General features: G+C 39.7%; 1 protein-coding gene and 1 long non-coding RNA gene across 4 annotated transcripts in view; one reads left to right on the top strand and one right to left on the bottom strand.

The window, feature by feature from the left end:
• Nucleotides 1-1,508: 1,508 nt before the first annotated feature.
• LOC122171424 lies at nt 1,509-4,056 on the bottom strand. The gene is made up of 3 exons (XR_006172002.1): nt 3,996-4,056; nt 3,402-3,527; nt 1,509-1,703 (listed from the first exon to the last, which is right to left on the bottom strand). It is a non-coding gene; the product is annotated as an uncharacterized LOC122171424 (long non-coding RNA).
• An 826-nt stretch (nt 4,057-4,882) lies between these two features.
• Nucleotides 4,883-13,449, top strand: part of EPSTI1 (epithelial stromal interaction 1) — a 52,328-nt gene continuing 43,761 nt past the window's right edge. For all 3 annotated transcript variants that reach the window (XM_042838940.1, XM_042838939.1, XM_042838942.1), the window contains exons 1-2: nt 4,883-5,093; nt 5,347-5,465. In XM_042838940.1, the coding sequence (XP_042694874.1) occupies nt 4,998-5,093; nt 5,347-5,465 (215 nt within the window). In that variant the 5' untranslated portion in view covers nt 4,883-4,997. The remainder of the gene's footprint in view (nt 5,094-5,346; nt 5,466-13,449) is intronic.

Raw genomic sequence — 13,449 nt, 5'->3', positions numbered from 1 at the left:
AAAAATCCAATTTCCAATTCGCCACCACAGTATAAAAACACTATATGCAATGCTGATTATAGATATGTTTCTGTGGGTATTTGCCATTCCTTTGTCACATCCCTAAAATATAGAACGATATTCCCAGTGATCAATTACACCTAGGTGCTGTGTAGCGCATTTGGCTGCGTGCTGTTTATACTTAACCAAAACATCCAGGTGAAAATATATGTTTGTGAACCCCCAAGCTCTGTATTCAGCTGTAGGAGTAAGTATTTCAGCTGACAGCAAAAGCAAAAGCAATACCACTTGCTGACTTGGGAAAAAAAAAATAGGTGAGCTGGGCTGTAGTAAATCTAGCCTGTGCTGTCTATCATTCTCAGCAGTCCCCTGCAATTGGAAGCTTTTCTTCCAACTTTAGGCTTCTACTCTCTCTGGATTAAATGAAGATCTTAACTCTAAAAGTGCCTATAGTTGTGAGGAAAAAAAAAAGAAGACCTTAAAATAGAAAAGCTTTAAATCTGGAAACCAACAATGAAGTAATGAAGAGTAAATAGTTGTTTGAAGGGAAGGAGTAGTAGGAACGTGACACAGTTATAAATATTTCTTTTGTTTTTCCTTTTTAATACTATTTGTTTTGTAAGCTTTATCTTATCTGGCATTCCTCAAAAAGGATGAAGCTGCTGACCAGGATTGTGAGTATTCTTTATAGAGAGGAAGGATCACTGATATTTCTCATTTTTGGTGTAGTTTGTGGTACTGCTTAAATGCATATAATGGTTCAACACAGAATGTAGAAATTATTTTGTTGTATTATTGTAATTTCACAGCAAGCATAGTTGAGGGAATGAATGTGGTGATTCTTAATGTTTTACATCTCCACTGAAGAAATTTCTCAATTTAAAAGAGATCATTTTCTATCAGAGAGTTTTCTCCTGCAAAGTAGGAAAAAAAATGCTAATAGCTGAAGGAAACAGCTTTACAGAAAAAAAAGAAAAAATACAAAATGTTTTTTAATCATGGTAAATACTAGGAAGCTTATGTAGATTTACTCTCTATTCTTCTCCTCCCTAGAAGGTTCTCATTTTAGTAATCGTTCCTTTCCGTTTGCTATCAAGACACTTCTATGCTATTTTTACGCAATTTATGTTAAAAAGTAAAGATGAAAACAAGAAAAGAACGACTCTTTTTGCCCTTCTTTGTTAATTAAGTGCAGTCAGATCATGTGTGCTTGGCTCTGGTGTAAACCATATGCTCTCAAGCCTTCTGTGACTGCCTAAAGACTCTAAAAAGTAAACAGACATTTTCTCTGCCTATTATCAATGGGAGTGCTGCGAAAAGTTGGAGAGAGAAAGCTGATAAAGAAAATTCTGAGAACACTCAGCAGATGGGGTCACAGAGACCTGTTCCAAAATGATATAGAAGTTAGTGAAAGACCTGGCCAGGCCTTGCCATCAAAGGAAACTGCTGTCAAAAACCATCAAAGACAGACTGGGAAGTGACCACTATTCACACTTAATTTTCTGATTTTGCTAATGATATTGTATAAGGATTGTCCTACTGTTAGAAGATTGATCTACCATTTGAAGAAGACTAAAGTATTCTGTTTCTTCTAGAACCCAGAAAGCTCAGTAAGTGGAGGTTGGTCATTCATCTGTAAATGCTGTGTGACCAGTAGACTTGGCCTCTATATTTCCCATGGGCAGGATATGCAAAGTGAGAATCTGAAAGAACCAAAAAACAGCAGATGTGACAGAAAGGAAAAGCTACTCTCACTCTGTACCTACTGCAGTTTGTTACTCTACTGATTATCTACTGATATATCCTGAAAGGACAGCTGACTGAGAGTAAGCCTATAATGGAGAAGGTACTTCCCAGAGGGAGTGCAGCGTGTGAATGAGCCCACATCAGAGCATGCACACCCCTAAAGGGATTGCAGCCCATGGAAGATGCAGAAGGGAACACAGGAAACTTGTGAGAAACACAGAATGGCAGAGAGAAACTGCTATGCATGGACCCCGACCTCTTATCTCACTGAATGCACTAGATGTTACCTGCAATAATGAGGAGTATGGAGAGGTGTCCAGCACAAAGGATTAAGTAGAGACTAGAACAGGAGACAAGAGGACTGTGAAAGTTGGAGGAAAAGTGTTTTCTCAAAGCGCTTAAATGTTTTTCTTGGTTTTCCAGTACTCATATTAGTAATTAAATACTGATGCTAATTAGCAACAAATTAAGCTAAATTCCCCAAGTCAACTCCGTTTTGACTGCAACAATAACTGATAAGTGTTTCATTTGTCTTTCCTTTGACAAATGAGTTTTCTTCTTTTCCTATTCTATCCTCTGTCCCTTTAGCAAGGAGGTATCAAGTCACCCTCCTTGCCCAATTCACTGTAGCATATGACCCAATTAGGGGAATCAGACACCTATAAACATAAACAGTGGAATGTAATAGGCAGCCAGTATTTCTTGGGTCTATAAAAAATGTAGATGCTCTGTTAAAATTCATACAGAGGATCTGGGAAGGGTTGAGATTTGGTGGCAGGCTACAGGTTTTAGAATGCTGAATGCATTAGCATTCTGATATTCAGGAAGCATGGACTTTTTAGCATTTATTTATTATCTATAATGCTAAATAAAAGAAGGCCAGAGACTGATAACTTTCCTAAGTCCAGCTATCATGGACTTGCTCATATATAGGCCATGTAAGTTTAGCCTTCTCTAGCCTAGAAGGAGCCTACTGGAGTCAGTAGTTCATACTGGAGTCTGTACTCCGGCTCTGAGTGTCCTGAGAGCCCCAGGTGATACTGCTGTGACGCTAAAACTTTATTTAGAGAGATGTTTCATCTTAATATGTCTGAAATAGCATGAGGGATGTATTGTGACCCATTAAATGTTCAAGTAGCATGAGGATGCAAGGGCAACTGACTCATGTGACTGAGATGCTGAGATTGGTGGGATGGTGTTGGAGGACTGTGTGGGATGGAGAAATCTAAACCTGGTACCATCATATCTATACAGACTTTCCGGGAGTTGTGATGTGTGAACCATCCTCAGAGTCATAGCTAGTTTGCATTGTCCAATACAGAAGAGATAAACTTCCACTGAAACTATGTGAGCAATTTTGGTTCTAGCACTTGGGTTCATTTTATGTTCCTTGCTTTTTGACTAACATACATGTAACCTGTTTAGATTCTGTAGATATTGCTTGCAGGCAAAACTTTCTCTATTTCAGCAAGAAACAGTTACTGGATCTGAATTTTACACAACAATGACGGTCAGAAGATTCAGCAGCAATGTGTGTTAATTATGATCAATTTTGGTAATTAAATTTGTGTTGTTAAGTCGTAAATCTGCATGGATTAAGAAAAATCCAGATGTTAGATCTGGATTTTTACTAACTAGGATGCCTGTAGACACACCTGTTATCCCACAAATCTTTGCAGTCCTCAGACATGACTTTCCAAACACTTGCTCTGCACCTCATGTGGTTACTCCACAGTCCTACACAGGGACTATTCCTGATGCTTATTTTCATTTGCAGTGCCCTGTACAAAAAACAAACAAACAAAAACAAACAAACAAACAAATATATATAAGGAGGGGAACCTGGGAACCTGGGTTAAGAGGTCTTCCTCAGGGCCTGCATTTAGCTGTACCTGGCAGCACACATGAAGCAGAATAAGCAAGTCTCCAGCCTCCTGACAACCTGAACACCTTCCTGTACGACTAGGGGGATAATTCAAGTTCTCAGCTGCCTTCTACCTAGTTTCCCAGTCACTATCCAGGCTGAAATATTTGTGTTCTCCAGAGAGACTTGAAAAGAATAAATCCACACAACTATTCTGAGGCTATGAAGTCCTTTGCTCTTATAGCAATTCCTGAAGTCATCTGGCAGAAGAGACGCTCTTTCCCAGACCAGTGTGGAACATCTTGAAACCTTCTTAATGTTGGCTGTTGGCAATAATAGCAGTTTCACAGCTAAGACCCAGCAATGTTTTACAGATCAGACTTACCTGTCTACAGTATACAGCTTTTAGCAACGTGGAGGAAGAAGGACTGTGCCCTCCTCTGGTCTCTCAATTTCCAAAGCAGGACAGGCTGTGTCAGCAACCACGGTAAATAATGACCCAGGCATGTGTAAGGGCAACTAGCATCTACCCCCCATCTGTGCCAGATCTGTGACTCACTGTGTGGCATTTTATCTTGCTACTCTGTAAGCATGTGTGACCTATAAAACCTTGACAGTTTGGGCAGACAGGAAACCTGGTCACAGAACCTGTTTTTTTAATGCGGCTTGAGGACAAAAAGTGGCAGCATCTGCATGTATGGAACTGCTGCCAAACATCTTTATTTTATTTTATTTTATTTTATTTTTATTAGGGTTGGTTCTAGTTTTCACCAGTACTTCAGATTCCACTGTACCTCATCTGATTCATACAACATATTCTAATGGGAGCTGCATTTATACCTAAAAGGATTGTATATTTGTTCTTATTTCATGGCTTATAATTAGGAAGACTAAAGTAAAATCTTCTGACTAAGCAGAACTGAAAGACAGCACTGGAGTCTTGTACAATCATTGCCTTTGGATTTATCAGTTAGATTTTAGTTTCACTTTTGTCTTCCTACATAAAATCTTGCAAAATTTAAGTCAACAAAAAACCTAGGGTTGTTCCCTTGTCTCAGGGGGAATTTGAAGAGCTGGGGTAAAAAAATCACTGTAAATATGGCTATCAACCAGACTTCCCCTTACTTATGATGAAACAGTCTATTCAAAGGTTGCACAGAATCTTACTTGTCTGTTTTATTTGCACAAATCAGTTTTTCAGTCAGCCAGTGACTCCACCTCTAGGCTTACGCAGTACCGTGGTTTAGATGATGAAATCGATGTTCAGCTGGAGATCATGCAGAAAGTCCACCAAGGGGTGGGACTTATGAGGAATTGAAACTAAAATAAAGGAACTCTGTTTAGATCTTTTCCCTAGCCTTAGCTGCAGTCCTCCTTTCTGACAAGGATGTCTGGAGTCAGAGGATGGACGGAAGGCAGGTCATATGGGACGGCAGGAGGTACAGGACGACGGCCACTTCCTGCACCCCATTTAGGACAAGAGGTAATGGTCTTAAATTGCACCAGGGGAGGTTAAAGTTTAATATTAGGAAAAAAAAATTCTTATCAGAAAGAGGTATTGGCATAAGTTGCCCAGGGAGGTGGTGGAATCAGCATTTCTGGAGGTGTTCAAGAAACGTATAGATATGACGCTGAGGGACATGGATTAGTGGGCATGGAGGTGATGGATTAATGATTAGACTAGATGATCTTAGTAGTCTTTTCCAACCTTAATGATTCTATGATTTCCCCCTCAGGGTTACCTCAGGGATAAAAGCAATCAAACAGAGGAGGCTGGAAATTCCCAGCAGCTGATGAGGTCTGGAGGAGAGCAAAAGAACCAACCATCAACTTATCAACAACAGCAAGAGCGGCAGTAAGTAGAAAGGAACCTAGCTGGTACGGAGGTGTTGTTTGCATTGGGTGCCTGTTCTCTACCTTACTCAAAGTGTACACCCGTAAATGTAGAAATTCTTCATAGAGAGCCTGTGAAAGGGACTGAACACATAAGCAACATGTTCTGCTGCTCTTGGAGAAGCCCACTTATGAGCAATGCTTTCTGATTGGGACCTGAGGTCTTCTAACAGGTTTTATGATATTATGGTTTACCCCTGGGGCTGCTTGAATGCGATATGTGTGCTGATAGCATTGGCAATACACGTAACAGCAGCAGCTGGTTCTGTATATCTGATATTACTGTACATGGCATCTGTTTCTTGGAATCTTTGTCTAACTGGAATTTCAAATCCGGTTTTACTTTCCTGTTTTCTCTCCACTAATATTTCATCCTGGAAGTCTCAAAATACTTCTTTTTGGCTGAGGAGATGGATGTAGGCTCTGTTCCAGCACTGATCTGAACGCAATCCAAGATACAGAACAGCTTCTCTTCTAACAACTTCATGCTGACAAAAGTAAAACCAAAGCTTCATTTCATTTTTACTGGCATCTGTGTTCCGTCCATCTCTTTTGTGTGTGTGTGTATGTGTGACAATCTCTGATACCTAGTATAAGCATTAATTTACAGATCTGGTACAGAATAGAAATTGTCAGTACCATGCGTACTTTGTGAACATGTGCTTAGCCGACTAAAAGTAATTATTTACACTTCTTTTTCCCCAAACAGCTTTTTCTAAGCTGTTAGTAACCATGCTTGTAGTGCTATTATTATGCACTGAGTTTGCTTAGCTTGCTTTTTCCCCTAGTCTTTCAAACTGCAGCTGGTGGAAACTGGCTCCACCTTCTAAAAGCTATTTCAGTTTCCTTTCCTGTCTTTCTGGAAGAAGAAGGTGGAGCCAGGCTTTGCAAGAGCTGTCTGCCTGCTGATCATGAGCTTCAATCAGAAGCTTTCCATGGTAACCTGTGGCGGTCTATTAGGTAGTAATGATACATGGACGATTAAGAGCTCAGCTGCTATGAAATTCTTGGGCATTTTAACACATTACTTTCTGCAAAGTAAACCACCTTTCCTGAATTACAGCCTATATTTATTTTGTGCCACTTCCAAGCATGAAAGTTTCTGTCTTGCCTTTCTTCACATTGCTGTATATCCACAGTACAGTGAGAGCATCTTAGCTACTAGTCCTATATTTTCTTTCTTTCCTTCTGTCTTCCTTTTTCTCCCCCCTTCCTTTCTTTCCTTACCTTCCTTTCATTCCTTTCATTCCTTTCATTCTTTTCATTTCTTCCTTCCTTCCTTCCTGTCCTCCCTTCTGTTTTTCTTTTTCCTGAGGGTGGTGAGTGGAAGTTTTTCCATGGGCATATCTGTTTTTGCCCAAAATTTGGTCTAGTGTACAACCCTGTGGTAAAAGTTAGATATGTGCTTAATCATTTGGTTAGACTGAGCTCCTTGATAGATCAAATATATTCATATAGATTATGACCAAATGATGGACTCCTCTATAAAACCAGATAAGCTCTTGGGGAAGAATAATTAAAGCCTGTTTCCTGTTTTGTCTTTATATGATGCTTGCAGAGAGAAAACTGCTGCATATTTACTACAAGGATTGCACAAATATTTTTCACTATATAATATGAAAGATTCTCTCTGTGTCTTCATAAGATGAAAGAAAGAATTCATTCTAAAACAGGAATGTACAAATCAAAGTCTGCAGTAGTATGAAGGTATTGAGAAAGAGGAAGGAGAAAAAGGCAGGATCAAAGACAATACAAGAGGGAAATAAACACTTAAAAAAGGGAACAAGACTAGGGTTTCTTATCTACAGTTGGGGAGAAGAGCAACAAATTGAGTGAAGGGACTAGAAAATAAGACCTACGAGGAGAAGCTATGGAGATTATTTAGTCTGGAGAAAAAGAGGCTGAGGGGGTCCCTATCAATCTTTACAGCTACCTGAAAGGAGGTAGCAAACAGGCTGTTGGTCTCTGTTCTCAAGTAACAAGTGACAGGACACAAGGTAGTATCCTCGAGTTGAAACAGGGGTGGTTTAGACTGGAAGTCAGGAAGAATTTCTTCATGGAGAGGGTGGTTAGGCATTGGAATAGGCTGCACAGGGTTGTGGTGCAACCCCTATCCCTGGGTGTATTTAAGAGGCACGGATGTGGCAGTAGGTGACATATATGGTTTAGTTAGTGGGATTTGGTAGGTCAAACAGGTAGTTGGGTTTGATCTTGAAGGTCTTTTCCAACCTACAAGATTCTACAATTCTATGAATGAGATGAAGCTGGATGAAATTAGTAGAAGGTATCGGAAATGCTGAAGCTGATGAGGAGAGACCTCTATTCTTGAAACAAAAACTATAACGTTTCATTTTTATTTTATTTATTTGTTATTGCTAGTTGTATTGCAAGATTTCAGATTAAAATGTCATTCCAGTAATGGCAAAGCTGACTCATCCTCTTGTCACTCAGTCCCTTTGAAAATTAGCCTTGAAACTGAATTACTAACACACTCTCAGAGTAGTCCAGGCTTTTAGGCTTTGGGATAGCAAAGAGTTGAACAGAGAAGTTTCAAAGCTTATGTTGTAGGATATTAGCAGAAGAAAAGATCCTTCTAGCATTAACCTTGAAGGCTTTCTGAAATATGTGTAGTAGAGGAAACATGAAGGGCAGAAGAAAGATAACTCTTTGCCAAGATGTGGCTCTATTCCAATTGATGTGTTGCTCACTGTGTTTTGGAAACAGCCAGGATCTGGTTTTGTTGCCAAAAGAGGAGTCTGAGCCTCTGTCGAAGCTTGTGAGTGACTAGGTTGGGTGTGTTGTTTTCAATGAGATGGCTTGGGCTGTGCTTGGAAGTGAGGAAACACCTTAGTAGTGTTTTAGTGTGGGATTAGGTGATGTTTCATGAAAATTGGACTCATGAAATACATGTGGGACGTAGAATGTTAAAGCCTCACCAAGTAGCTGAGATTCAAATGACTCATTCAAAAAAAGTGCGAGATGAGCAACTGGTATTAGATAGTAATTCTTCTCTTGCTTTAGAAAAGCCCTTGTATAATAAGCTCTTGTATACGGCTGGAAGGTGATAATAAAGTGGTTCTAATTAAGTTATGAAAAATACTTGTTCAAATGAAAAACTGAAATGAAGCTTTGCACATTGGTTCCTCCAGTTCTGGACAGGATATGGTTTCAGGCTATGGAGAAAAAGACCATGATGACAAGTGCTTGAATCTGCTTATAATAATATGCTTGCATTTAAGTTACTTCACTTTGTCTGCTAAGTACCATGAAATTAACTCGTAGAAAGTGATTTCCCAAATTATCCCTGTTCATATCTATTCAGAAACAAATGTCTGCACTGAAGAAAAGGTGGAGGAAATTGGGGAAATTAGAGGCTGAACAACAGCTAGCATTTGAAAAAAAAAATTTTGATGGTCCCTGCCCCCACACAGGAACAGCATCCTGTCCTTGGCATCTTTAAACCTGGAAATGATATTGGTTCTGGTAAAATATATTTATTAAAAAAAGTCAAATTCAAAGTAATAGAATGTGGAGATATATTGCCATACAGCTGCTAATAGCCCTTTATCCACCGATGTGAAAGGAGATCTGTTACTAGAATGCTTGACTTGAAAAATTTTATTCTGCAGAAGCCAAATCCATCAGGGCTTTTTTTCCTTCTCTTTCTAATCTTCATTGTGAATTGAAAAAAAAAAAAAATCTATAATGTAGTACTTCTCAATCTTTTGCTCATAGTGTGCCTGTCCTTAGCAGTTCTTTTGAAAAAATTTATTTTCTTTCACATTATGGAATTTCTTCTTTTAACAACTCAAAATTAGTCTACTGAACTGGTGGAGGACTCTTCTCAACATTCTTCTTTTACCCATCGGTGGGAGTTGCAGATGTATAATCTGAATTAGAAACAATTTTGTTTAGAATTCATCACTGCATTTGCTGCATGGAAAAAAGTCTTCCATTTCTATGTAGCCAGCCTTATCTTCAGCCAAGTGTTCAAGGCTGAGGCCAAGTAGGAGAATAACTGCAGTAAGATTTGGAGCTTGCTGTTCTCATCATGTGTGTAGGGCAGTGAGGAAGTCCTCCTAACTTTATATTAGAAGATGTTCTAGGAAGAGCTTAATTTGTGCCAGATTTAACATCCATCACTTGATGAAGAGTTGTGGTAAGACAACTAACACATGGTCAGGGGCAAGAAATGGACAACAGGTATGGTACTGAAGGGGAGAGGAAGAGAAAGAATATGATTCTGTGAATATTGTTGAAAATAAAGTGGCGGAGTGGAGGTGAGCATTCCACTGGTTTAGCTCTTAATCTTCCTCTGGTAGAGTCTGACCTGCTCAGCTCTCCAGACATGCTGGCTAACACAAGAAGTGGCACGTGGACACTTCTGCTGTGGTTTGCTCATCTTGGCATTGATGTTTCCATGTCCAGTGCCTGGTCTGTTTTAGTAGGGATGCTCTGTTTTGAATTTCCAGGTGCTCCAGCTGGCTCTGGCATGCTTGCCACAATCCTGGCACTGCACTGCACTAAGGCAACTGAATGGATTTGGGATCTGCAGATGGCATAAACAGAATCCAACTTCATGAACTTTTTGGGCTCCAGTGCTCTCTTTTCTATTTATGTGGGTTGGAAACAACCTTCAAGATTCCCAAGTCCAACTATCAGCCTGACCTACTGAATCCCATCACTAAGCTACGTCCCTTACTGCCATGTTCACACACATCTTAAATACATCCAGGGATAGAGCTGCACTATCTCCCTGGGCATCCTGATCTAATGCTTGACCACTCTCTCAGAGAAGAAATTCTTGCTAATGTCCAATCTAAGCCACCCCTGGAACAATATGAGGCTGTTACTTCACATCCTATAACTTGTTACCTGAGAACAGGGTCCAACAGCTTCTTCGCTGCTAGTTCCTTTCAGGTAATTGTAGAAAGCAATGAGATCTTACCTCAGCCTCCTCCAGACAAAACATCTTCAGTTTCCTCAGCTGCTCCTCATAGATCATGTTTTCTAGTCTCCTCACCCGATTCATTGCTCAGCCTCACAGTCACAACAGTGTATCTCTGTTGTTTTAATCTGCCCACGAGTGTATGCACACAACAAAGCTGTGCTGCAAGCCGAGTCTAGGCTGAGAGCTACACTTTGGCTGCCTTGTTTGATTCACTGCTGTGACAATTTCCTTGCAGCTTTAGAAGGTGGCTGAAGTAGTCTTGCAGCACTGATGGTTTTGCTGCACCAAATGGGTTGATGGTGAAGCACCTGCGTTCTTCCTGCGATGCTGTTATATGCCAAGCAAGCTGCTGAGTCTAAGCTCCATCTTCACTCTTAGAAGTTCAGTTCTGAGTTTTAGTTCTACTCTTTGGACCAGGAAGTTCTCAGCTCGTGGGTATTACAGTTTTATATTTGGACCAGGAAGTTCTCAGCTCGTGGGTATTACAGTTTTATATTTACATGCACGTCTGTAGTTTTAGCGCTTATTTCTGACTCAAGCCTTCTCTTTAATCTTTCCCTGCTTCTTTTTTCCTTCCCATTTATTCCCAGGGCAGGTTCACTTCTGCAGGATATAACCTTTTGTTTTATCCTTAGGCCTCACTATGTCAAAAATGGTGTTTTAACGTCAGCTTTAGCTAAACAGAGGGACCAGATGCAGAACTGAGTTATCCTAACTCAGTAAGCTTCCAGACATCAGCTGAGCAGCAGCTCAATCCTAGCCTGTGGCAACCACAGGACCAAACCCATGGACACAAATTTTTGGTGATAAGCATTTTCTGCTAAGGCAGTTTATTTTCAGTCTCTCATATTAAGAGTGCTAGGATTACTCAGGCAGTGTATAATGTTAAGCCTCGGTAATTCACTTTTGCTTCTGAGCTGTAAACTGGTAAGATTCTGTTGCTAATAAAATTGGAAAGCCAGAAACCCGAACCTACACATGACAGCTGTACAACTCCTGAGCACCAAGCATGTTACACAACAAATCTGTTGCTGGGGCTGCTGGTTATCATTAGCATCTGGCTGCCCATGTCCTGCAAATCACAAATACTAACAGCACAGTTTTTGTCTGCTTGATGGCGTTTGGTGTCCTTGTAGCCTACTGATTTTGCAGCTCCTGTGGTGTTTAGCAGAATATGGCTGTTCCATGAGGTATAGCATGGGAATAGGCTTCCCAAGAGGTGGTTGAGTCACCATCCCCGAATGTGTTTAAAAACCATTTGGATGTGGTTCTCAGGGACATGATTTAGTGGAGGGTTGTTAGGATAGTATGATTAGGTTGCTTTTGGACTTGATGACCTTGAAGATCTTTTCCAACCTGAGCAATTCTATGATTCTATAGTTCTACAGGAGCATCGATGAGAATATCTTTGTCTTTGAGGAAGACTGTGATTTTCCTTGGGCAATTTGTTCCTTTTTTTCCTCTAAAAGTCAGTTATTTTTAATATACTATTTGATGTAGTACTTCATCTATACCTTTCCCATAGTAAGTTAAGCATATATATAAAGCACATGTGTTATGGAAAGAGGAAAAGATATGCTCAGAAATGCCCATACAACATGTGAGAGTACATGTCTACATGCCTATGTATTTTTCCCTTGTGATACTTTCTTCACCAATTGCTGAATATAAAGGATCCTTTTCCTTTCAGTAGTTCATATGCAGATAACTGTGCTGGCTCCTTTGAGTCCTTCCTCTAGGCTGAACTTGCCCATTTTTTCCCGAGGCTTTATTCATTTGTGTTGCTCTCCCCTATGCACTCCTTGGTTTCTGGCTCTTATTGAATGCAGGCAGCATATTGCCCAGCAGAGTGAAATATTTAGCTTTCAACTTTGTGGTATTCATGTACTGATGCACCAGCAGTATAAAACTAAGTGGAACTGGAAATAGTTTATAACAGCCATTACTTTTTTGTAACTCTTTAAACTATTTCACACTTCATTTGGAAGGCTCCCCCGTGGTAGCTGGAGTGGGCTTGAGGAAAAACTGAAGAGCACAGCTCTGCAAAAAGCATTATTGTTGATCTGCAGTTCTCATGCATTTGTTCAACTTTAGAAACAATCGATTTTATACAAACCTAAAGGAAGGTAGAGCAGAGGCTTCTGTGGTCTGCGCCCTGAAAATATTGGAGACTTAGTCCTTAGGCAGTGTAAATTAAATGTCTTGAGTTACCCATCAGTTTATGAATTTAAGACTGCAGACATAGTGTTCTCTGTGTTGATGACAATTCCAACTGTAAACTATGCTGGCAAATTTTCTGTGTATGATTCTCCTGGCTGAAAGATTTTTCTGTCTATTTGTATATACTGTTAAATAGATAATAATATTTTCATACTCTGCACTGTCTTACTGGTTTATAACTTTTTTATATTTTAATATTTGTTCAGTCTGAGTCAATATGTTCCCCTTTTCTGCGGAGAAAATAAACCAAAAAAACTCTTATCATGATAAATATCACCTATAAAGGTAGAAGAGGATTTCTCTTTTATGAATACCTGGTCAGTATGTTCTTCCCATCCCCAGTGACTTCCATATTTTTATTTATCAAACAATCATACCTCAAAGATAAACTTAAGCCATAGAACAGTAAGAACCAGCATTTGGGAACTGAGAAGTTGAATTCTCTGACATCTTTTCTGCTAGTGGATTATGTAGGACTTCATAACTAACATTCTAACTCTTCCTTCCCCTGATCCCAATACCCAAAGTTATCTATCTTTCCAGAGAGACAAAGGTGAATACTATCAAATTAGATAGGATTACTAATGCCATGTTCTTTTTTCTTTTTTTCTTTTTTTTTTTTAACTTTGACTTAAACAGAATGTGTCATTTAAATACTAGATTTTAAATACTAGAATACAGAAATTTGATATTCTGCTCTTCCCTTCCCTTCCCTTCCCTTCCCTTCCCTTCCCTTCCCTTCCCTTCCCTTCCCTTCCCTTCCCTTCCCTTCCCT

The sequence above is a fragment of the Centrocercus urophasianus genome, unplaced genomic scaffold (genome assembly GCF_019232065.1).
Source record: "Centrocercus urophasianus isolate 14NV4802_14NV808 unplaced genomic scaffold, USGS_Curo_1.0 seq_9, whole genome shotgun sequence".
In the NCBI taxonomy this organism is placed as follows: domain Eukaryota; kingdom Metazoa; phylum Chordata; class Aves; order Galliformes; family Phasianidae; genus Centrocercus; species Centrocercus urophasianus.
Note: the sequence above shows the minus strand (reverse complement) of the source record. Positions and strands in the feature narration are given on the sequence as shown.